The following is a 25,601-nucleotide window of genomic DNA, read 5'->3' on the forward strand; positions in this document are numbered from 1 at the left end:
ACACATTTCACCCCCCCCCCCACACACACACACTCAAATCTACAAACACACACGCTTCACACACACACACCAACACATAAACAAACCTACATATACACATGCTTCACACACACACACACACCCCCACATTCAAACCTACAAACACATACACTTCACACACGCATACCCCCCCAACGCATACACAAACCTACATACACACACGCTTCACACACACACCCCACACACACATTCAAACCTACAAACACACACACCAACATACACACATGCTTCACACACGCTTCACACACACACACCCCCCACACACACACACTTTTCACACACACACTCATACCTACAAATACACATGCTTCACACACACCCCAACACATACACAAGCCTACATACACACACGCTTCACACACACACACACACACACACACACACACACACACACTTCACACCCCCCCACCAACATACAAAAACCTACATACACACACACAAACCTACAAACACACAAGCTTCACACACACACACCCCGCAACACATACACAAACCTACACACCCCCCACACAAACCTACATACACACACACACACACACACCCAACACACAAACATACATACACACACGCTTCAACCCCCCCCCCCCCCTTCCCCCCACACACAAACTGATACAGCTCATTGACCGCAAGTAATTTGTCAAGGTGATTTTTTTAAAGCACTTTACAAGGACTTTAATGTACTCTTCTTCTGTTAACATTGTGTGTTTGTAAATGTTATTTATCTTAGCTTGGTTGCTAAAGTGTGTGGTTGGCCTGTTTAGTATTAGTTTTATTGTATTTTTTATGTACTGCTATAAGCTGGTGAGGAACTGTATTTAGTTTCTTGATGTCTGTAAATACTAAGAGGAATGACAATAAAGTGAAACTGAAAAGCGCTCGAGTCTCTAGTCACATCCAAGTTCTGAGTTTTGTATTAAATCCTCACACTTCAGTTAACTCAACTCTGAGTACAAGCCCTGCATGTTCAGTATTTATTTATTGCACTTACCTGTTGTACTCCAGCTGCTCCAGAGAGAAGATGTGTTTATTAAAATACTCCTGAAGCTTCTCATTAGCATAGTTAATGTTAAACTGCTCAAAACGGTTCACCTGAAAATAACGAGCATGTTTTAGAATACATGTTCCAGTTAAATGTACACACACACACACACACACACACACACACACACACACACACCTCAAAGTTCTCAAAGCCGAAGATGTCCAGGATGCCAATGCATTTGAAATCGTCCTTTCCTTTGATCTTCTGATTGATCCGAGTTATGATCCAATAAAAACACTGAGAATAAAGTGCCATGGCAACCGAGTCCCGTGAGTCGAGCGCCTGAGGAGTACATGATGAACACATGATGCCTCTCAGTATTCAACACACACTACATTATCATGGATGTTGCAAAATATTGTGTGTGTGTGTGTGTGTGTGTGTGTGTGTGTGTGTGTGTGTGTGTGTGTGTGTGCGCGCGCGTGTGTGTTCACCTGTTCCACAGTTAGCGGTGAGCAGATCTCCTCTCCTCTCAGAAAGATTGATCGCTGAGTCAAAACTTCACACAGCTGAAACACGTCCAATCCCAACAGCTCACACACATTGCTGATTACTGTAACACACACACACAAACGTTCCTGGTCAGAAAGCATCAGAACTCCCTCCTCCACCACAGCAATTTGATGATAACCCTGATTTAAGGAGCTATGCTGTATGCACTCTTTATTCATTTGAAAATGTGTGTGTGTGTGTGTGTGTGTGTGTGTGTGCGCGCGCATCTCCTGCTGGATTCTCCCGAGGATTATCACTACCTCAGACAGTCAGGTTGTGACACACAGTGTATTCTTAAGGGATCCTCACCAATCTTCTCCACCTTTTATGGTTGTCTTATCAATGGATCTGACCAATGCTGATTTTTGTCCCACCCCTTCTCTCTTCCTGCAAGGACTCTGCTGATGTATCTGCTCCTACCTGCTATTATTGCCTGTGGTAAAGGAACCACAGAATGTAGAGACCGGACACAGCTTTGTTGCACAAATGGTGAGGTTTGCAGAGGGAGATATGGAGCCAATTTGAAAATGAAGATTCACTGGTCCCTAAAGACAGGTGGTATAACAGGAAGTCAGGGTTCCTGGACACCCATTGGTGTGTACCCAATAAGAGGTGCCTAAAAAGTGACTAAAAACTTTGAGGAATTTGAAGCATGCTGTCTTCAATTACAGCATGGCCTGGTGGGTAGTAACTCACTGCTCTTGGCTTGAGCACTTGAAGATCACCACTCTTGACCTTCCAGGCAGTGAGAGGGAAACCACGAGTCTTTGGGTTCTGGGGAGAGTATGGTTGCATTCTGAAACTTAAAATGAATTAATAGAAGAAGTGGGGCCTGGAAAACCTCACACGGCCCAAACACTGAAAGGACCGATAGATCGATAGCTCTTTCTTGGTTCTCCATGTGGGTGGTGGTGCATAGCCGTTTTTAGTTTGTGAAGCGATTTATCTGGTTAGAAGGAATGTGTTTAGTGGGACATTAGGTTTAGTCAGGATCATCAGGGGTAGGACTCAGGGTGGGCTGCAGACACAAAGTCAATAGTAGAGAACATTGGGTCCTGACTGGGAGGAACTGTTAAGAACAGCACCACCTGTTGGTCCTCACTACTCCTTACTCACACCAGCTACTGCAATCTGATCATGGTAGCTGGGTGCTAAGTGTGCGCACACACACACACACATACACAGTTTACCGACCTCCTTTAGAGGTGATTTGAGCGCCCCCTGCTGTCATGAACTCAATGTTCCCGATGTGTAATACTCCAGAAAGCAGTTTAAACACATCACGGATTTCCTCCTCTGTAAACTCCATCACCTTCAGAGCCTCCTGCATACACACACATCCATTCATACACACACACACACACACACACACACACACACACAGAGACCATTGTATATGATTATACAACAAAGAACAATAGAATAAATCTTCCTCCCCTAGTATGCTTTACCAGTGAGACAGCAGCATCAGAGGGAGACTGTTACGGTTGTGGTCTAGTTCTGCTGTGATTAAAAACATAATAGTTTAAACTAAACACATTCTCAAAATTATATATACACACCACCATCACCTCTGACTTGCTCATTAAATTTAAATCTATATCCAGATTTCTGTAAAGCTGCTTTATAATTAAATTAAATTGGAAGAAAAAATGAATTGAAAGTTACTGTTAGCACTGTGAAGTTAATTATTTTCCTATAACAGAATGTCCCGAAGTGTTTGATTCCTCTTATACTACAACAATTCTTTATTTACTGAAAAACAACACGTCATACTTCTTACCCATTTATAGTTACATTCAATGTTGTGAACCATCATTGAAGCAAGTTAGTTCTTGTTGTCACTTACGTTATAGCAGCTATAAACCATCGTTCCCTCACCAGCTTCTCTTTATTCTCTCTCTTTATTCTCTCTCTTCACGGTAATAAGAAATTAATCGCAGCTTGTCGTGTTAGTGAGAAACCCCAACGAAGTGTAAACTCCTCTGTGATGTGGAAAAACTTAAAAAGTTACAGCTTCACCTCTGACTATTACACAGCGCTGACACTGGAGACTCCTTCCATACATGGTACATCACCTGTGAACGAGCTGTTACTATGGAAACGATAACGAATCAGAACGAGTGCATTAGTATAAACCTGCACTACTGAAAGAGCTGCTGTAAAATGAGATTAAATCACAAATATAATGAGAAACTACCTGAATTGCAGCTACTGGATAAGATGTATGGTGTAAATTACAGTAAATGTTGTGTTAGAAGCTTGTATATGTTTCTTCATGTATCTTAGATTTTTCATCAATTTCAGTTTTGCTTTATCTCATAATCCTTCTGTTTTAGATCATTAGTTATGAATATGGAGGAAAGGAAAGATGTGGCTTACCATCACACTGAGGAAGAGCTGTTTATCATCCAGACTTCCATCCTGAACACAGCCTGACTGTCTGAGGTAATGATAATCCTCAGGAGAGTCTAGCAGAAGATACACATCTACAAACACACACACACACACACACACACACACACACACACACACACACACACACACACACACACACACACACACACACACACACACACACACACACCAAATACTGGTTGAATTGTATTTTGGTAGTTAGCAGATTTGTCCACAAGATGGCAGCACTGCTGTAATAATAAGCTCCAGACATGCTCCGTCTTTAGCTACTTTTAAATCTTCTCTTATAACTTATTTTTATTCTTTGTGTTATAATGTTATTTAATGTGATGTATTTTAATGTTTTGTACAGCACTTTGGATCAACTGCTGTTGTCTTTAAATGTGCTTTATAAATACATTTGAATTGACAAGTTTCGGTGTACTATACAGTCTCCAAATACAATACAATTCTATTATTTTTGCTATAGATTGAAATTTGGATTTGAGATCAAAAGATGAATATGAGATGATGATGATTCTCTAACTGAATTTAATTGAATTGAACCCAACTGATCAGCATCTCACCTCCTGAAGAGGAGACTGAAGGGAGAAACCCCCCCAAAACAAACAACTACTGAAAGAAGCTGCAGTAAAAACCTGGGAAAGCTTCACAGAAGAAGAAACCAACAGTTTGCTGTCAGTGAGTCACAGGAGTGATGCAGTTACTGCGAGTATGAGATATGCAACCGAAAATTACATGTTATTTACTTTCAATTACTTTTAAGACTCATCTGTTCCTATACTTACATACACAAACAGTCTCACCTCCTTGTTCTTTATCAGCTCCAGACAATAGTGAGTAAAAGATGTGATAGTTTCTCTCTCCTGGGTTCTGACGAACGACCCGGTTCTGAAAACCAACACCACCAGAACATCGGAAATGAGTAATCACAGAATATTACATGTTTAGACTAATAGACACATCTATTTTCTGTTAATGATCTGACAGGCAGCTCTATCACAATAAAATCCTTCATTTTCTATATCAGACCCAGAGGAACCCAGTTCTAGTACAGGGGGCTAATGACAGCTCTATCTGAGTGAAAAACAATTCCATTATTAATCAGTTAAATGAGGGAATTATTACTGTGTAGAACCCAATTACTGCACTGAACAGACTTTGCGAAGAATAAAGTACACTGAGAAATAAGTAATATTTATAATAAATAAAAGAAAGAAAGAACCTTCTCGAGGAGGTAGTGGACGATGCAGCCTCCCTGAATGTTTCCAATCTGAGAGAAGTGCAACTGGATGAACTTCCCAAAGCGACTTGAGTTGTTGTTGTACACTGTTTTAGCATTCCCAAATGCCTCCATTATGGGACTGAGATAACACACACACGCACACGCACAGATAGAATTTGCAGAACTGAATAAGTATAGAAGTATATCTTAAATAAAAGGTTAGTATGTGTTTGTGTGTATTACCTGCTCTGTATAATGGCCTGTTCCACTCTGTTGGTTCTCTCATACACTGAGGCTCCTGTAGAACTCTGACTCATTACAGAGAGGAACTTCAACAGCAGCTTCGTACTCTCGGTCTTACCAGCACCGCTCTCCCCACTGCGTACACACACACACACACACACACACACACACACACACACACACACACACACACACACACACACGTATGCACAAATAATTAGAGATTGTAAGAGATGTAGGGTGGACTGTTAGGGTATAAGGTGACTCTGTAAGGTGTAGGGAAACTCAGTAAGGCAGGGCTGTCCAATCTTATCCAGAAAGGGCCAGTGTGGGTGCAGTTTTTCATTCCAATCAAGCCACACCTGTAAGTCAAGATCAACTTATTAAACATGGAGAATTAGATGTAGCTCCTGCTTGATTGAAATGAAAACCTGCACCCACACCAGCTCTTTGTGAGTAAGATTAGACACCACTGCTGTAGGGTAAAGGGACACTCTGTAGTTTGTCAGGAGACTCTGTATGGTGTAAAGAGACTCTGTAGGGTGTAGGGACACTCTGTAGGGTGTAGGGACACTCTGTAGGGTGTAGGGACACTCTGTAGGGTGTAGGGACACTCTGTAGGGAGACTCTGTAGTGTGTAGGGAGACTCTGTAGGGTGTAGGGAGACTCTGTAGGATGTAGGACATGGTAAAGGGACATTCTGTAGGGAGACTCTGTAGGGTGTAGGACATGGTAAAGGGACATTCTGTAGTGAGACTCTGTAGGGTGTAGGGACACTCTATATGGTGTAGGGACACTCTGTAGGGTGTAGGGTACAGTACCTAATGAGTACACACTGGCTGTCAGCTCTCTTCCACAGACAACGGTAGCACTCGTTAGCAAGGGCGTAGATGTGAGGAGGAAGTTCACCAAGCTGATGTTTACTGTAGAGCTGTACAGCCTCACCATCGTACAGGCCAGGGATCTGCTTATAGGGGTTTACTGCAGCCAGGATGGAGCCAATGTTTGTCTGAACACACACACACACACACACACACACACACACACACACACACACATCAATTCTTGTTCCTAATCGAACACTGAACGTTGCTCTCACTTTTAGTCTGCATATTTGCCTTTCAGAGTCTAATTTATTTTCCCGTCCTGGTTTTATTTTTGTTATTAATCAATATTCCCTGTGTAATGTGTTCAAGTGAATCTATGCTGCATTGCAATATCATTTTAATTGACCACAAAATGTACAGAAACTACATTAGGTATTGTATTTATAGACATAACTATTGTTCTGAGCTTTGGGTTTCACTTATCACAAGATCTATATTTGAAATTGAAACCCCCAATCTGCATCGAGGCATCACAACTACAGTGAATCTCGTCCTGAGTTTTCCCACTGATCAAATCCCAGCCCCTGTTTCGGGTCATGATTTATGTCTTTGGTGAGATCAAGTCTTAGTCTTAGGTTCATCCCCAGGTCAAGCCTAGAGTTCAAAACCAGATCAAATCCCAGTCTCATCTTCACAAGTAGATCAAGTCCCAGGCTAGAGTTCATCCCAGAACAAGTCCTAGTATTACGGTTACCCCAAAGGTCAAGTCTCAATTTGGGGTTCTCCTCCAGATTACGTCTCAGTCTTGAGTTCACCCCAGACCAAGTGTCAGTTTCCAGTCTGGTAGTTATCTGTTTTACTATTACTGAATTCTCACTGATGCAGTCACAGTCCCCATTTTCTTCCAATACAGTCTACAGTTCACCCACATAACAAGTCCTTGCAAAAAACTGAATGTATAATTGTATTTCTACACTCCAGAGTTCTGTCTGTTCCTCATCCTAGTTCTGAGTTTTCTGGGTTTTTTCACATTAGCTTCCTTGTGTGCGTGTGTGCTTGCGTGTGTGCTTGCGTGTGTGCTTGCGTGTGTGCTTGCGTGTGTGCTTGCGTGTGTGCTTGCGTCTTACATAGATGAGGTCTTTATGGTAACGGAGGTAGAGGTTGTGCATGATGGTCTGTGTGTTGAGCTCAGTGAGAGTTGACAAGTCTTCAACTCCATCAGCATTTACACACATCACCTACAGAGAGACGGACAAACAACAGATAGAGGTTTATTATTTTTTTTATTTTAAAAATTACCATTATTAGTAGTAATAACACTGCCATAAGAGTAATAAACCATTACACTGTTAACATTTAGGTGATTTTGTACCTAAAAAAACCTACAGTGTGTTTGACTCCCTAAACAATTTAGTGTGTGTGTGTGTGTGTGTGTGTGTGTGTGTGTGTGTGTGTGTGTGTGTGTGTGTGCGTGCTGATTTATTAGACTGATAATGGCTCCTATCAGTGGTTAGGCAAGCTCTTAATGTGATTGTGTGTGTGTGTGTGTGTCTGTGTGTGTGTGTGTGTGTGTGTGTGTGTATGACATCATATACTAAACAGGAAGTGGTATTGATCAATTTATGAGCAAACGGGAAATCGTCTGATAACACACACACACACACACCCTCATCATTATCTGTCTGTCTCTGACGGATCCTCCGAATGGCTGGCTGTTATCCTGAGGGGTGCATTTACTTATGTTTCTGGCATGGTTTGGTTCTATGTGTTTTGGAAGAGTGGTTCTCCACTCCTCCTGTACAGCTCCACAGACTTGTAGAATGTGTGACAAGAAGAACTGGAGCTGTTATATAGGCTCAACACTTTACAGTCACATACCATTTTGGATTTTGCAACATATGTTATGAAAGTATGATGTTCCTAAATTCTACAGAAATTAAGAATGAACACTTTATATAAACAAAGACACAAAAACACTCCACTAGCTTAAAATACACACCTACAGCCTTCCTGATTCCTCCATCGAGCTGTTTCTGCTCTATAATAATCTTCTATCATTTCCTAGCTATCATTCTTTGTTCAAACATAGCCATGTCACCATAGTTGTGTCCAGAATCGTTCCCTGCTTACAACCCCTACTCACCATACCTTACTTACTACCCCCTACTTACTACCCGTAATTACTACCCCTACTCACCATACCCTACTCACTACCTGTAATTACTACCCCTACTCACCATACCCTACTCACTACCCCCTATTCACTACCCCTACCCACCACACAAGTGTGTAAATGATGATCATCACTCAGTTGATGAGTCTGTCTCTCACAGCACACTTCTGAAAGCTGAAACCCCCCCACTTCTGAACACCCCCCCCCCCAGTTAGGGTGTTGAGTCAGTAACCAAGCTCCTGCTGTTCAGCTGCTGACTTCTATACATTCCACTAACAAAGATGAGGAAATACAGAGATTTTTAACTTCGCCAATGCACACTTTTTTATATAAATTAGCATCATATATCATCTTCTAGCTATTGAACACCACACCTTCTCCTTAAATCTGATGATCCTAAATTACACAATGTAAATCCTAGGTCTGAGAGTGCTATCACATCCAGTAGTGCAATCTGAATCAGGGCAAACTGTTTCTTCTGGTTCATTTCTCTCGGTTTTGTTTTGTCACTGCACATGATTAAAACAAAAAGCAAAAAAAGAGAGTCAACTGTGTGTTTCTAAGTGAAGTGAGGAACCCGTCACTTTCTCCCTTCACATGGAAGCGGACCGAGACCACCTCACTCAGCACTCAGACGCTCTCACACCGAAGTGGGATTGCTGTCTTCTCACCTGACTAAAGAACTGCACCAATGGGGAGAACACACCAGTGCTTGTTCAGAACACACACACACACACACACACACACACACACACACTTCCCTCTGAGCAGCTCTGTATTTCTGCTTGAAATTACACATGATATTAATCCACACAGAGTGTCTCAGTAATGTGAACAATCCTGTATAAACAGGTGCTGTCCATTTTAGGAAGGCAGTCCCCTCCCTATGGCGGGTGTTTTTTAGTGGCCATGACCCTCCACTACAGATTTATGCAGGAACCTCTGGCAGCCTTGTGGAGAAGAACACAGCAATACCAAACCTGACCATCTCAACATCTACAGAACATTTCTGAGAAACTTCTGAGCAGCGACCCCTAAGTGTCTCCTCCTAAAAACAAAAAAAGCAAGAGCTTCTTTTCTCACTGAGCTTTATTTTCCAATGACATTCCATGTCATATTAATGAGAAATCCAGCAAAGTAGTGGTGACATTAGAGCAAATGCTGGACTCAAAATCCCAGAATGCAATGCAGCCGAGTTAATGCAGAACTAAAGCACTGCTGCATCATTCTCTTTAAGTAGAGATGAAGCGAGCACTAAATCCCACTGCACCACTATCAGCAGATAATCAAATGGCATTGTGGGTAATGGAGGAAACTGTTAACTAAAGTGAAAATACACCATAATCTAAGAACTAAGAACAACATCATCTAAGGTTAACATTTTAACACAAATAAATCTTGGACATAAATCTAGGTCTTGCTTTAATTACAAAGATAATTTGTAATTCAGGGTATAGTATTCCTTTAACAGACCTAAGCCCTGTTTTTAAAGAAGTGACAACACTGCTCTTGTAAATTTGCTGCTCTATTACCAAATTAAAAAACTTCTCACACTCTGAGAATTTATAAATGTATATTAATCCACTGATTATAGCTGATGAATAACAATACTTCCTGTAGATCAGTATCTAAATCTAGAGCGTATTAGCGTAATTTCTGCCATCCTCAGATGAAGTCAGGGTGATTGATATTGTGTGGTCATCACCTCTGTCTCTGTCTACACCTCCACTTCAGGTTCCACTGGAGAACCTGAGACTGTTCCATGCCATCCCAGTGCTCTCTCTATACTCCTCACTCTCACTATTGCAGGAAATAAATAAATAGAGCAGTGTGCCGAGGTTCTTATCCTGCTCTGATGTTTATCGTTAATGTGTGAACTGCAATTTGCAGAACTATACAGTAATCTCCTGCAGAACAATATAAAACACCCATTTAACCAAGACAATGCATCTGAATTTTATTTATATAGCGCTTTTTAACAACAGATGTCACAAATCAGCTTGTCAGATATCTGGATACAGATTTAGATTTCTCCCTATCTCATTCACCTGTGATCTTCCAGTGTCGTGTGTCACTCAGTTTTTAATCGACAGCATCAGGAACATCAGCAGATTAAAGACAGAATACATGAACAATCACCTCATATCCTGTGTTAATCAGTTCTTTTAAAGACTACAGAACCAGAGACCAGAAACACAGAAGGAAATGATCAGACTTTGTTTCTCAACTACTGCATGTCTCAGAGTTCCAGAGTTCTAGAGTTACTGACTGCAGGAAAATACTGCGGAATTCAGAACTAACAACATCAACACAAGTACTACAGCAGCAACAACAAAGAACCGTGCTGAGGACTGTGGTTCCACTGAACTGAGAGTTCTAGAGCAGTACAAAGCATTCCAGAACCATAATGATTATTCAAAGAGATGCAAATGGGATTTTAGTTTTAGTAGAACCACACTGAAATTAACCGATGAAGGATAGCTGCACTGAGGATTCTAGAACCACAGTGAGGACTCGACGATCAAGGATTTTAGAGCCATACAGAATATTCTAGGAACACACTGTTGATATTAAGACAAAACTGAGTAACCTAGACCTGCATTAAAGATTCTAGAACTGTAGCAAGGATGAGACCCTATCTCACAGAACAGGCTACACAGCTACAAGTCCAGGCTCTTGTCATCTCAAAATTGGACTACTGCAACTCACTACACCCAGGCCTCCCAGCCAGCTCTATCAAACCCATTCAAATGATTCAGAATGCAGCAGCATGCCTCGTCTTCAACCAGCCCAAGAGAACCCATGTCACACCCCTCTTCATCTCCCTCCACTGGCTTCCTGTAGCCGCCCGCATCAAATTCAAGGCCTTGATGCTCACCTACAAGACCTTGTCTGGAACAGCGCTCCCTACCTCAACTCTCTCCTGAAGGCTTACATTCCCTCACGCAATCTGCCATCAATCGACGACCGACGCTTAGTAGTACCTACTCAGGCTCAAGGTCCCTTTCAAGAACCTTCACGCTAACTGTTCCTCAGTGGTGGAATGACCTTCCACCCTCAATCCGGACCACAGAATCTGTCATTATATTCAAAAAACAGCTAAAGCCCCACCTCTTCCATGAACACTTAACCAATCCATAAAATAAATAAATAAATAAATAAATTAAAAAATAAAAAATAAACCTTACTCTGGCACTTACACCTCTACTCTGCGCACTTTGCTTCTTCTAGAACTCACTACACACTACTTATATTGTTCTCTGCTAGATATCGCTTTGCTTGTATTTTCTCATTTGTAAGTCGCTTTGGATAAAAGTGTCCGCTAAATGAATAAATGTAAATATAAATTTAGGGTTCTAGCACACCATGAGAGTGCCATCACTGAACTGCAAATGCTAGCCCCACTGAGGATCTCAGATTCTTCATATTGTAGATTGTAGTGTCACAACAAATACAGTAGAGATGCAATGAAGATTCTAGAAACACAAACAGGACTCTAGAACCTTTTCACTCTGGACTGTAGAGCCTTATGTAGGATTCCAATGAGGATTATAGAGCCATCCCCAGAGGTGGGTGCTAACGCTCTACATTTACTTCCTTACATTTACTTGAGTAACTTTTTGGGAAAAAAAAATATTTTAAGAGTAGGTTTAACTAGCCATAATTATACTCTTACTCAGGTTTGTTTTTAATCACAGAAATGTACTTTTACTTCACTACACTTGGTGGCGTTCCTCCGCTACTGCTATATATTAATGAATACATGTAGTTTTAATAATTTGTTTATATCACGTATAATGCGGTCATGAGTCTCACCATCTGCTGCAGTGTCTGAATGCATACACAACATCCTTCATTTTTATAGCAGCTCACACCTGGAGACGGGGAAGAAGCGGGCGTGTCGACGGAGGCAGGACACACACACACACACACACACACACACACACACACACGGAGCCTGTATTTAATAAAACAGTAATGTCGACGATACACTGGTGACGTTACACGGACAGAAAGACTTAAAATCATAATGTTAATAAAAATCCTAAAACAATCATCCTAACTAGCACCCGAATAAGAGTTTTTAAATAAGTTTAAGATCACTATGGTTACTGACTAAATAAAATAAATTAATGAAAGCCTTTTCTAATAAAATAAATAATACCATAATAAATACCATTTGTTAAATTCACATATTCAAAAGAATCTACAATCATTTAATTGTATAAAATAATATTTACTAACAACTGGACCAATTTATTAACATTTTAGTAATTTAATATCAGCATGGTTACTAGCTAAACAGAAACAATTACTAAGAATGTAACTGATATCTAGCTAACTAGCTTAGCTAACTCACCTATTGTATAATGTGTGGCATTTGCAAAAAAAATTAAATTAAATAAACTGTAGTGATGTCACAATAACTGATGTAAATCATATTTATATAATTATTTAGCTTATATATTTAGATTAGCCTAGCTAATCAGCACCTGTCAATTGTACATAATTAATGTTTTGTGCAATATGGCTAATCAGTAACCAGTCAGCAGTGTGTTTTATAGGAAATGTAGAAAAAGAGAATAAAGTGAAGCTGATCATCACTTCTGTAATATTTTATTAAACAGCTCAGTTACGTTCTACTAAATTATTAACTCTGTACACCATTCAAATAAATAATTTAATGTTAAATTATGTTTAATTAATAATCAGTACTGTAGGCATTTTTCACTGATCGCTCGCTCTCTCTCTCTCACACACACACACACACACACTGGGAATGCACAACCGGAGACACAAGTTAAAAAAAAAAAAAAAAAAAAAAAAAAAAAAAAAAAAAAAAAAAAAAACCACAGGAATGAGGCGCGTGGTCATTTCCTGTTATTGTATTGTCAGACAAACACAGACACACACACACACACATGCACATCATCGGTGCTAATCATCAATGTGCTAGAGCTGAACGAAGTGATGAAAGAGCAGTCTGTGTGAGCTGAGAGATCAGTGTGAGAGGAAACCCAACGCCCGGCCACGACTCAGCCGTATCAATCCTCATTAACTATTAACACACACTCACACACACACACACACACACACACACACACACACACAGCATGCTGTTCTGTATTGTCAGTGTTATATAATGAGTGAGTATGTGGGATTAGGGTCACATGACCATGAGATTAAACACCAGAGTTTATGTTGGGATTAATAACTAATAGGCCACATTGTTTGCTGCTGTTACAGTAAAATAATCAACGAGCGGGTGGTGTGTTACTGTTATCACCCTGAAGTTTATTATTTTACTGTAACAGCATATCCCCAAGTGTTTTATTCCTCTTATACCACAGCAGTTTACCAACCACATTTTTATTTATTAAAAGAATGACACATGATACTTTTTATCCATTTATAGTTACATTAAATGTTGTTGAACATCAGTGAAACGAGTTAGTTCCTGTCCTCACTTGCGTTATAGCAGCTATAAACACTCGTTCCCTCACCAGTCTCTCTTTATTCTCTCTCTCTATCCTCTCTCTTTATTCTCTCTCTTTATTCTCGCTCTTCAACTTTATAAGAGAAAATTAATCGCAGTTGTCATGTTAGTGAGAAACAGTAGAGAAGTGTAAACTCCTCTGTACTGAAGATGTGGGAAAATGTAAAGTTACAGCTTTACCTCTGACTGTTGCACAGTGCTGACACTGGAGACTCCTTCCTTACACGCTACATAAACACATTTCTCCTTATGGAACGTCTACACATGGTTTTTATTCCGTTCTTTGACTGTCCGCTGTACACGGCCCTGTAAATGAGCGGTTACTATAGAAACAATAACGTATCAGAATGAGCGCGTTAATATGAACCTGCGTTACTGTCAGAGCTGCTGTTATAGAAAACTAATCAACACCTTCTGACCCAATCACAATCCAGAACTCAGCAGCAGTGTGCGGAAAGGACAGATACTGCAAACAGATAAACTAATACCATCTGTGTGTATGTGTGTGTGTGTGTTAAATGTGTGCAGCTTCTCAAACCCACACACTCTTCACAGCCTTACACGGCTGGAATGCTGGGAATTTTAGAAATTATTTTGGGCTGCAATATGAGGCCTCGGAATTCCGTCTGTATCCTGTGACCTTTAACCCTGTTCTCAAATCCCAACTTGATCACAATACAGAAAACCCCGACAATACACACAGACACAATGAAACAATATATTAAACTAGTGCTGTGAAAAACAAGGCCATGCTGATAAACAGAGGATTATGGGTAATCACATGATCAGTCACATGATCAGAAATGATCAACATGTTGTCCACAGAACCTCTTCACTATAATAAATCAATAAAAACTTATTTTGCTTCTGACAGAAGGGAGGGAATTGTTTATTTGTAGTTTAGACAAAATAAAGAGTGTTTTATTATTTATTTAACAATAATAAGTTTTTATAAGACAGTAACCTGAGATAGGTTTTGGACATTGTGGTGATGAGTGTGTGTGGAATCAGCCCCGGTCAGGGCTCACATCACTGGTGGGTGTGTATCGGATCATAAGAAGGTAAATGACAGGTGTGTCACGTCCTCACAGGAAGGACATGAAGTCAGTTTGAGTGGATTGTGTTATCCTTCTTGTCTTTTTCCAAATAGTATACTAGCCTTTAGCCATTATTTTGCTAAAACATGTTAGCGTTATAGCCTTTTGGTGTGTTCTCAGTTCATTAATGATAATGAGTCTTTATTGGTCATACATACAGTAGAGCACAGTGAAATTCTTTTATTCGCATACCCCAGCCTGTCAGGAAGCTGGGGTCAGAGCGCAGGGTCAGCCAGGGTGGTGCCCCTGGAGCAGAGAGGGTTAAGGGCCCCGCGCAAGGGCCCAACAGTGGCAGTTTGGCAGTGCTGGGGCTTGAACCCCGAAGTTCCGATCAGTAACCCAGAGCCATAACTGCTAAGCCACCACTGCCCCTATTAATCTGCTAATAGGGCTGGTTTTTACAGTCTAAAACACACTTCTTTCCTGCAGGTGCTGTACAGCAGGAAACAGGAAGTGAGAAAGCAGGAAATGGTCTCAGACGCCCAGTTGTGTCTCCCAGTTTGCTATGACAGAATAATAAGAGTGGGAGTAAGAAATCCGGTGTAAATAAAGCTGATCATGGGAGCAAAGATTGATAAAGCTAAACATCAGTAAGAATGTCTGAGCTGATCTAAAGGATGAAACTTATACAATATAGAACAGAAACTATACCGGAATCACGTCTCAGCAGGATTTCCTCCAACATGCTAAATCTATCCTGAGCAACAAGCTATGATCAGCTCAAAAGTCATTTAAGGTTAGATCTGTGTGTCCAGCTGCTGACGTCCACGTGCTAGTTACAGAGTGAGGAATTTAAATCCAGCTTCAAATCCTTCAGGACTCTAAACATAAAACCCAGAACTCTCACCACCGCTGGGTAAAATAAACTCCACATGCAGCCTGGCAGAGCGGGACAGCTGTACGCAGCGTTACTGCTCTCAACCCAAATCTGAAAACCACAGCTATACATTCGTACACTCTGTCCCCGGTGCATGTGGCGTAAAGCTCCATTGCCTTTACTCTGCATTATTAGTATAACTAGTGTCAACTATTAAAGTTCTGACTTGTTTCTTATTGCAGTTTGCACCCAAGTCTCAATCAGTTAATCATTTCAATTTGATATAATAGACTTTAGGTTAAAACTATAACTGATTAATTTGAATTCAAATGAATAAAGAATGAATTCAGAAATGACTCTGATGCTCGTATTCATAAGTTCCTGTTTACACAATTAGCACATTTTTATTATATAGTACAAGGTTATAGAAGTGCAATGATTTATAATTGCACTATCCGGTTGTTGAGCACCGGTCCGGGTCCCTGAGGCACAGCAGGCTGTCCCGATCGAGCTCCGACGTACCGTATACCAGCGAGTATTCAAAAGGGTACATACCACTCTTTGGTGGATTCAGGCTGTAACCAAACCTCAATTCACCAATGCCTGGTTCAAGGTGAGGTATTGGGAAATAATCAACACCTTCTGGCCAATCATAATACAGAATTTAACAGTGCTGTGGTATATTGTGGTTACATCAAACTGTCGGACAGTTGCGCTGGACTTAATACTGCTCCTGACTTTTCACGCAAGAAAAATGTGCTGAAGTTCAATATCGAATCTCTGTAACTGAGACACGCCTCTGTTTTAGACAAACTCCACCCCTCTTGTGTAACTCTCACATGACTTCTGAATAGTGCTCAAGTCTGTAGTTACGCATGAGATCTGAATACTGATGTGTGTAATTTCAGGATTAAATTCTCACTGCACTTCAATCTACTCTGAATAAGACCCATAAATAGTAGTACACTACACTGATTAACATCTGACACATCACATGACTCATTTATCTCACTGCATAGAGTGGGTGTGGCTATGGAGTGCTGTTACCATCTCTTTTTCTACCAGCCAATCATGATGCATGTTACTGGGTGATATCTGAATATCCAAATACTCACTGACTGGTGAATCAAATCACAAGTTCAAACTTCCTCCTGCTGATCAAATATAACTATATACATTCCAAGCCACACCTACTCAGAGACACTTCTATTGTATCTGTAGCCTTAATGACATGCCCACATTCCTTGTATGGACTTAAAAGACACAGAGGAAGAGAGAAAGAGACAGAAAGAGGGAGTCACACACAGCATGACTGAACATGATATCATATTCCTCAGGCGTTGTTGAGAGATTTTTAGAGGTTGGATGTTCCAGTAGCCAAAAGTAATTGTCCACTGCAGGATTACATTTCGGAGTGAGTGTGTGTGTGTGTGCGCGTCTCAAACCCTCAATGTGGTACTGAAATTAAACCGAGCTCTCAGAAACTAACCTGAACCCTTAAAGTACCGAAACTGACCCAAACCTTCAGAGTAGTACCGAAACCTAATACCTAAGCATACCTAATAGTCTCTCTCTCTCTCGCTCTCGCTCCCTCTCTGTGGAGCTACACATGCTACTCCTGAGATATTAGTGATATTGACCCTTTCTGCTCTAGCTTTAGCACTACAATTACCACAAACAGGTCTGGACTCAAGTCTCCATCAGTGACCAGTGGAGAAGTTCAACAAAACAGACTTCATGTAGAAACTGTAATGAATTTCCTGCTTACACTCATTAGTAATAAATTCATACATTTAACATCTATATCCTGAATTTATATATTTCTGTAAAGCTGCTCTGGGACAATGTCCACTGTTAAACACGCTGTACACATAACACTGAACTGAACTGAAACTCAAACCCTCAGAGTAGTACTGAAACTGACCCGGGCCAGTACTGAAAACGACCCAAACTGACCCGGACTCTCAGAGTAGTACAGAAACTGACCCGGACCATTCAGTTATAGCACCACGCCGGTGTTTTGTATATTACTTTTTCATCAGTGTTTATTATTCTTATTTATTTTCTCACTTCACGAGACAAACCGGAATTAACGGGCGCGCGCGCAGTGATTGTTGGTGTTAAAGCGCTCCGGTAGGTTTAATTTAATATGAATAAGTTACTGCTTACCTCAACAAAGAAGGTGTCCATTTTCAGTTTTCAAGCTTATTTCCATTCACACATGAACAGAAATAAGAAGGCGAGTGCGTGAAAACTCCTTCCGATGTGCACGCGCTGTGATTCCGTGCAGTTTGTTGTGTTTTATTGGGTTTTTGTGAATGAGCGGAGCTGAAACGCTTCACCGCTCCGAGATGCTGCTGCCGCTTTGTGCTGCGAACTCAGAGGGGCGGGGCTTACCCACACATCAATCACCCGCAGACCACGCCCAATATGAGCAATAATAACCCAGCACCCCTGTTAGGGGTTTAAATGCGCGTTCACGGAGCAGATGGAGAACAGTATGATATAAACGTAGAGATACTCTTTTCATTAAAGACATTCTAATTCACTTTCCTACAAATTCAGTGATTACACAATAACTCAATAACACAACGGAAATGTCTCAGTGAAATATACAGCTGAAATATAACATTATACTTATATACTTATATAAATATAAACACTATATAAATCTGTTTACTGTAAACCAAACACGGCCACATGAAGTAAATTATATTAGACTCATAAAATTATGTTTATTTCTGGAATAATTATTCATGGTAAACAGACAGAATGGAAAACAAAATTAAAGTCTTTTACATCACAGTCACGTGATTGTTGTTGGTTTGAAATTGAAATGTCTCGTCACTGAATTTTGTAAGCCTAAGGTTAGGGGGTATAAATACTTTTTGAGTGAAATCTGTACTTAACACGAACAAAGAAAGAAAGAAAGAAAGAAAGAAAGAAAGAGAGAGAGAAAGAAACGAAATTAAACACATTAATTAATCAATTAAAAATAAAAGTGAAATTGATGAATCAATAAACAAAAATAATATAAAAAGCTAAATAAACCATTGAAAGAATTAATAAACTAAACACTGATTAAACATATATGAATGAATAAATTGTCCATTTTAAAAAACAAACAAAAAAACCACCTATAAACTCCAGAATAATGAGTTTTCTGCTATCAGTATAATTCCTGATCTCCGGATCCAGATCCAGAGATTTTCCTCCTGCCGAGCTTTGGTTTCTGTTGATGTTTCTTCAGATGTTTCTCCTCTACACTAATGATGTCTGTAGAGCTGCTGTGAGATGATCTGTACAGACAAATTCTTAATGGATGTGACTGAGAAATTCACAATGTTTTTATTTCTACTGAATTCTATTCTACTGAATTCTATTTTATTTTTACTGAAATGCCCCAGTGTGTGTATTCTGTGTGGTGAAATATACAGTTGTGTAAATAATAAAATTAGTTAACACTGTGCTAAATTTAGTGTTGTGCAGTTATCAAACACATAAATATATTATATTATATTATATTATATTATATTATATTATATTATATTATATTATATTATGTTAATCCACATGTAATAACGACTGAAAGTCTCAGAGCTGTTAGCTGTATCATGCTAATGGGTTAATTACAACTCCATTAATGCCTTTTAGTTGATTCCCTGAGGTCACACACTGAGAGATGAGTCCTCCTTCTGCACACACACACACACACACACCCACACCCACACACACACACACACTGTTTTAAGCTATGAGGATTTGTCCCACATGATGTACATGATTGTTGCTCAGGGCTCCAGATGGTATGTGGGAATCTCCACTGTAGGGAATATGAAATATGGTGGCATTTGGGACACAGCCCGGAAAACTAACACCGGAAGTGCAGGAACACACCCCTAACTCATCCACCCACACCCCACCCAAACACACACACACACACACACACACACACACACACACACACACGCTGTACATTATCTCTGTAGTATAATTGCTCTCCCCAATGTCACAGTGTACATACCATTAACACTGGAAGTCAGTGCTAATGGACACACACACACACACACACAGTCAGTACACTGCACGCTAATGTTTTTCTCACTATGCTGCCCTGCACAAAGTACCGGCACCTTCTACCACGCCCATGAACATAAAAGGAACAGTATTAAGCAGATTATTATATTAGTGTGTGTGTAGTGTATAGTGTATAGTGCCATATTGTGTGATAATAAAATTAGTTAACATGGTGCTTGATTTGGTGTTGTGCAGTTATCAAACAAAGACATACAGAAAAACATAGAATATTTGTGTTCCACAAGGTTCTCTTTTAGGCCCACTGCTTTTTTCTTTATATTTGCTACCTCTGGGTCAAATTATTCATAAACATGGAATTATCTGCCACTGTTATGCTGATGATACACAACTGTATGTTTCAGCTGAACACAGACACCAGCTTAATAAAGTTGAGGAATGTGTAAAAGACATTAGACACTGCCCCACAGCCAAAGCCCAACAGTTATGGAACAGCCTAAAGATCACAAGGAGATTACTGTGGATGATACCACATAGAAACCCTGAAGATGGCTGTGGATGTTCTTCCTTGGATAGCTTTAGAACTGCAGTTGCTATGAACAATAGCTTTAGAACTGCAGTTGCTATGAACAATTTGCACTCAAGTCGAACAAATTGAACAGTTAATAATTCAGTTTGATACAATAGACTTTAAATTTATACTATAATAATGTTCTGTGTGGTTTTTCCTTTAAACAGCCGCTGCACTATAAATCCTAGTCTTTAATGATTACATAAACATCCATATCTGTGTTTCACTGAGAGGAGTTTATTACATTTAAATGAGGTGAAAATTCACGAGCACTCATCTACTGTGTAATGAGATGGCGTTCCACACGTTCTCCCCGAGTCTGTGAGGAGTTCCTCATGTTCTCCCCATGTCTGTGAGGAGTTCCTCATGTTCTCCCCATGTCTGTGAGGAGTTCCACACGTTCTCCCCATGTTTGTGTGGAGTTCCACACGTTCTCCCAGAGTCTGTGAGGAGTTCCACACGCTCTCTTTGTGTCTGTGTGGAGTCCCACATGTTCTCCCCAAGTCTGTGAGGAGTTCCACATATTCTCCCTGAGTCTCTAAGGAGTTCCTCACGTTCTCCCAGAGTCTGTGAGGAGTTCCACACATTCTCCCCATGTCTGTTGGGGTTCTCTGGGTAAAGGTCACTAATAAATGTAGTAAGAACACTATGTACAGCTAAATACCTGTGTTTGGTACGGCACCATGAAGCCTGCTGGTGTTGAAACTCCTCACCCTCACAGCGAAGTGTTCTAACCAGATAAGGCTACAGGACGTGATGTAATGTTCTACGGGTCTACAGAGGATAAGGAGTCTTAGTGGAACTCTGCTTTTCTCAGAACATTGTTGTTTTACTGATTGTAGACTGTAAGATTCCCAAATGACTTCAGGAATTCAGCATGACGCCTGGAGTGTGAGTCACACTGTCTGTCTCTCTGTTTATCTGTCTGTCTGTCTGTCTGTCAGTCAGTGATACTATGTCAGCATTTAGCAGTTTCACTACCACACATTACAGAATCATTAACTGCAGCACATCCATATTCCTCTCTCTCTCTCTCTCTCTCTCTCTCTCTCTCTCTCACACACACACACACACACACACACACACACACACACACACACACACACACTCCCAGCAGCTACATCCTGTTTCTTTTAAGTTTGGTGAGCTGTAAATTCTTACCAGAAGAGACTTGTGAGAACCCTCTGTGTGTGTGTGTGTGTGTGTGTGTGTGTGTGTGTGTGTGTGTGTGTGTATTTGGGGGTGGATTTTGGGTTAGCTGAGTCATTCCTGGTTAGTGTTAGGAATCTTCATTATGAAACAATCCCCCCCAACATGCCCCATGATGACTTTCTTCCTCACTGTAGAGATTCATGTCATCGCCCTTGTCTCCAGAACATCTGATCACATCATGTTCACTGTCCTTCACCATCTCCTATTCTCTGAACCTCTCTGACAATCACACAGTTACCACCAAAACCAGCAACATCCTTCAGAACCACACCACAGTGAACCTCACAGTATTTCAGACCTTCCACTGGTCCTCAACACCACTCCACCTTCTTCTGGTCCTCAACTTCACTCTGCCTTCTGCTGATCCTCATCTTCACACCACAGTAAACTGGTCCTCAACCCAACTCCACCTTCTGCAGGTCCTCAACTTCACTCCACCTCCTTCTGGTCCTCAACACCACTCCGCCTACTGCCTCTATTAATGCTTGTTGCAGTTCCCATTGTGACCTCTATGGAGCTAAATGGGGCAGTGAGCGGCTACACCACGATTACACAACATCTTGAAATGTGGCAAATCAACATAACATTGGCTTATATCTGTCTCATAGTGAATTATTAAAAAATCATTGGTGACGCAAAAGAGGTGTTTAGTATTTTAATTAACTTTAAAATACAGTATGTGAATGAGGACTTTATGAAAATTCATATTTATTGAAGTTCCTATATAAATGAAATAATATTTATTATTATATTCTATATTTGTATAGCACTTTTAACAATGGACATTGTCACAAAGCAGCTTTATGGAAATATATTAATTCTGGATATAAATGAAATTTAAATGTATGTATGTATCCCTAATGAGTAGCCAGAGAGTATGGTGGTGAGGAAAAGCTCCCTGAGACGATATGAGGAACAAACCTCGAGAGGAACCAAACTCAAAAGGGAACCCGTCCTCATTTGGGTGATGCCGCATAGTGCGATTATAAATAAATACACCCCTTCTATAAATGTGCTAATACTACATGCTCAAATAGTGCAGTTTCGTAACCAGGAAATTCATTACAGTTTCTTTTTTTCCCAGTAAAGTTTTATTGAGAAGAAAAACAAACCGACTGACACAGAGCAACAATCATTCACAGTTTTTTTTTCTTTTTATACTAACAAAGGAAAAAAAATTAAAAAGTACAAACACCGAAAACAAACCTACCCACCTCCCACCCCCCACCCCATCCCGGCTCATAATGGCTAACCAATAACTATCCCTGGTTATATAGATATTGTAAAACCCAACAACAGGCATAAAAATTTAAGTGGGAAGTGTCTGTAACTCCATAAATTATGCAATAAAGGGCTGCCATTTATAAAAAAACAAAAAAAAAAAAAAAAAAAAACTTATAAGTACAACCCCTCATCATATACCTTATTTTCTCGAGTTTTAAAAAAAACATCACGTCCTTTAGCCGCTGGGAGATGGATGGATATTTAGCAGACTTCCAATGCAACAGTAGGGAACGTCTTGCTATAAGGGATGTGAGAGTGATAGCATCCTTTTGTATCGAGCTCAATGGAACTGAAGCATCAGGAATCCCAAATACAGCAATCAATGGGCAAGGTTTTAAATCTACCCTGAGAATAGTGGACATGATGGTGAAGAAACCAGACCAAAAACCATGGAGATCAGGGCAGAAGAAAAACATATGGCCAAGTTGACAGGGAGAGCCATGGCATTTATCACACTTGTCCTCTACGTCTGGATATATTACAGAAAGTCTCGACTTGGACAGATGGACTCTGTGTAAAACTTTGAACTGGATAAGTCCAAGATGAGCACAAGAAGTGGTAGACTGTACCCTCCCTATGGCATGTTCCCAATACTCCTCACTTATCTGTACTCCTAAATCCGTTTCCCATGGCTTCTTAATTTTGGTGCTCTCCTCACTACCTAGCGGCAGAATAAAATCATAAATCCTAGAAATCATTCCTCTCTGATGCAGATTGTTTGAAAACAAGCTTTCCCAAGCCTGTTCAGGAGACGCAGAGGGGAAATTAGGAAAACATCTAGAAATGAAATTCCGAATTTGAAAATAACGAAAGAAATGTGTCACAGGGAGGTCATAAGTAGATGACAGATTGGCAAAGCTATCAAAGACACCATCAGCATACAGATTTCTAACTTCTTTAATGCCCTTGTCATACCACACTGAAACTGTGGAGTCCAAACACGATGTAGGAAATAGGTGGTTGTTGTCTAAAGGACCCAAAGAGGATGCACCTACAAATTTAAAGCGCCGTCTAAATTGATACCAAGTCTTAAGTGTGTTCTTGATTATCAGTATATAGGGAGAGTTTTGTAGGTAGAGAGGAATAGAGTAAAGCAGGTAAAGAGGATTCCCTACAAGATGATAGTTCCAATTTACACCAAGAAAATACAGGAGATTTAACCCAGTAGCAGAGTTTATGGATGTGCGCTGCCCAGTAATAGAATCGAAAATTGGGTAATGCAAGTCCTCCACTAAGTCTACATCTCTGCAATAAAGATTTACGGACCCTTGGAGGCTTCCCACCCCAAATAAAAGTACTAATTATCTTACTCAATGAATCGAAGAATGATTTTGGCAGAAAAAGAGACACTTGCTGGAACAAGAAGAGACACTTCGGTAATATATTCATTTTGACGACATTGATCCTGCCAAATAGAGAAAGGGGGCGGTTACCCCAACTCTGAATGTTGGATTTAACCTTTGAGATAAGGGGAGTGAAATTAACTGATGAAAGATTAGATAAAGAACGTGTCACGTTGATACCTAGGTATTTAAACCCTGACTGACTAAATCGAAAAGGTAGATCTGACTGTTGGAGAGAAAATGCTGCAGTATTGATGGGAAAACAGTCGCTTTTGTCCAAATTTAATTTATAACCAGAGACAACACCGAAGGTCTCCAGAACACCCAAGACAGCTGGCATAGAGGCAATTGGATCGGTTACATACAATAACAAATCATCAGCATATAGCGACAATTTGTATTCTACACCGTATCGGACTATTCCTTTAAACAAGGGAGAAGATCTTAATGCGATAGACAGCGGCTCGATAGCGACAGCAAAAAGCAGAGGGGATAAAGGACAACCTTGGCGACACCCTCGTCCGAGAGCAAAATGATCAGAATAAATATTGTTTGTCTGAACCCTGGCTTTAGGGGATGAGTAAAGGAGGCTAATACAAGAAATAAACTTATCCCTGAATCCGAACTTCCTCAAGGCTGCAAACAAATACTCCCACTCAACCCTATCAAATGCTTTTTCAGCATCTAAAGAAATCACAATCTCAGGAAGCTCAGCCGAATGCTTTGAATAAATTATATTAAAGAGTGTACGGGTATTGAAAAACATCTGATGTCCCTTTATAAAACCGTTCTGCTCTTCAGATATAATATAAGGGAGCAGGTTCTCTAAACGAGATGCCATTACCTTCGCCAACACCTTTACATCTGCATTAAGCAGAGACAGCAGTCTATAAGAACCACAGGAGGTTGGATCTTTACCCTCCTTAAGAAGCAGAGCTATCGTGGCTTGTGTCAGAGTCGGAGGCAAAGACCCACATTCCAAGGATTCATTGAACACAGATAACAGCAGTGGAGCTAATTTTCCAATAAACGTTTTAAAAAATTCAATTGGAAACCCGTCCGGGCCAGGGGCTTTGTTAGATTGCATAGTTTTAACTTAAATGAAAATTTCTTCAAGAGAGAGAGGGGAGTCCAGATGCTTGGCAGTATTCGAATCAATAAAAGGGTTACAAAGGTTTTGAAGAAATGCACTCACTTTAGTATCGTCTGCGGGAAATTCGGATTTATAAAGCGAAGAGTAAAACGATTTAAAAGTAGCATTAATTTCCGTGGGATCTGTAGTGACA

The 25,601-nt window shown here is 40.3% G+C and overlaps 1 protein-coding gene across 3 annotated transcripts in view; it reads right to left on the reverse strand.

Annotated features, from left to right (window-relative positions):
* Positions 1 to 18,235, reverse strand: part of myo10l3 (myosin X, like 3) — a 46,124-nt gene extending 27,889 nt beyond the window's left edge. The window contains exons 1-11 of one of the 3 annotated variants that reach the window (XM_053680621.1): positions 18,040 to 18,225; positions 7,414 to 7,524; positions 6,281 to 6,468; positions 5,460 to 5,594; positions 5,217 to 5,355; positions 4,798 to 4,882; positions 3,956 to 4,062; positions 2,768 to 2,897; positions 1,516 to 1,634; positions 1,217 to 1,363; positions 1,028 to 1,128 (exon numbers count right to left, since the gene is read on the reverse strand). In XM_053680621.1, the coding sequence (XP_053536596.1) occupies positions 1,028 to 1,128; positions 1,217 to 1,363; positions 1,516 to 1,634; positions 2,768 to 2,897; positions 3,956 to 4,062; positions 4,798 to 4,882; positions 5,217 to 5,355; positions 5,460 to 5,594; positions 6,281 to 6,468; positions 7,414 to 7,524; positions 18,040 to 18,060 (1,283 nt within the window). In that variant the 5' untranslated portion in view covers positions 18,061 to 18,225. Of the gene's footprint in view, positions 1 to 1,027; positions 1,129 to 1,216; positions 1,364 to 1,515; positions 1,635 to 2,767; positions 2,898 to 3,955; positions 4,063 to 4,797; positions 4,883 to 5,216; positions 5,356 to 5,459; positions 5,595 to 6,280; positions 6,469 to 7,413; positions 7,525 to 12,275; positions 12,294 to 18,039 lie in introns of those variants that run through there. The other 2 variants (XM_053680622.1, XM_053680623.1) reach the window with 2 other exon arrangements.
* Between the last annotated feature and the right edge of the window lie 7,366 nt (positions 18,236 to 25,601).

This window comes from Ictalurus punctatus, chromosome 6, assembly GCF_001660625.3.
Source record: "Ictalurus punctatus breed USDA103 chromosome 6, Coco_2.0, whole genome shotgun sequence".
NCBI classification, from domain to species: domain Eukaryota; kingdom Metazoa; phylum Chordata; class Actinopteri; order Siluriformes; family Ictaluridae; genus Ictalurus; species Ictalurus punctatus.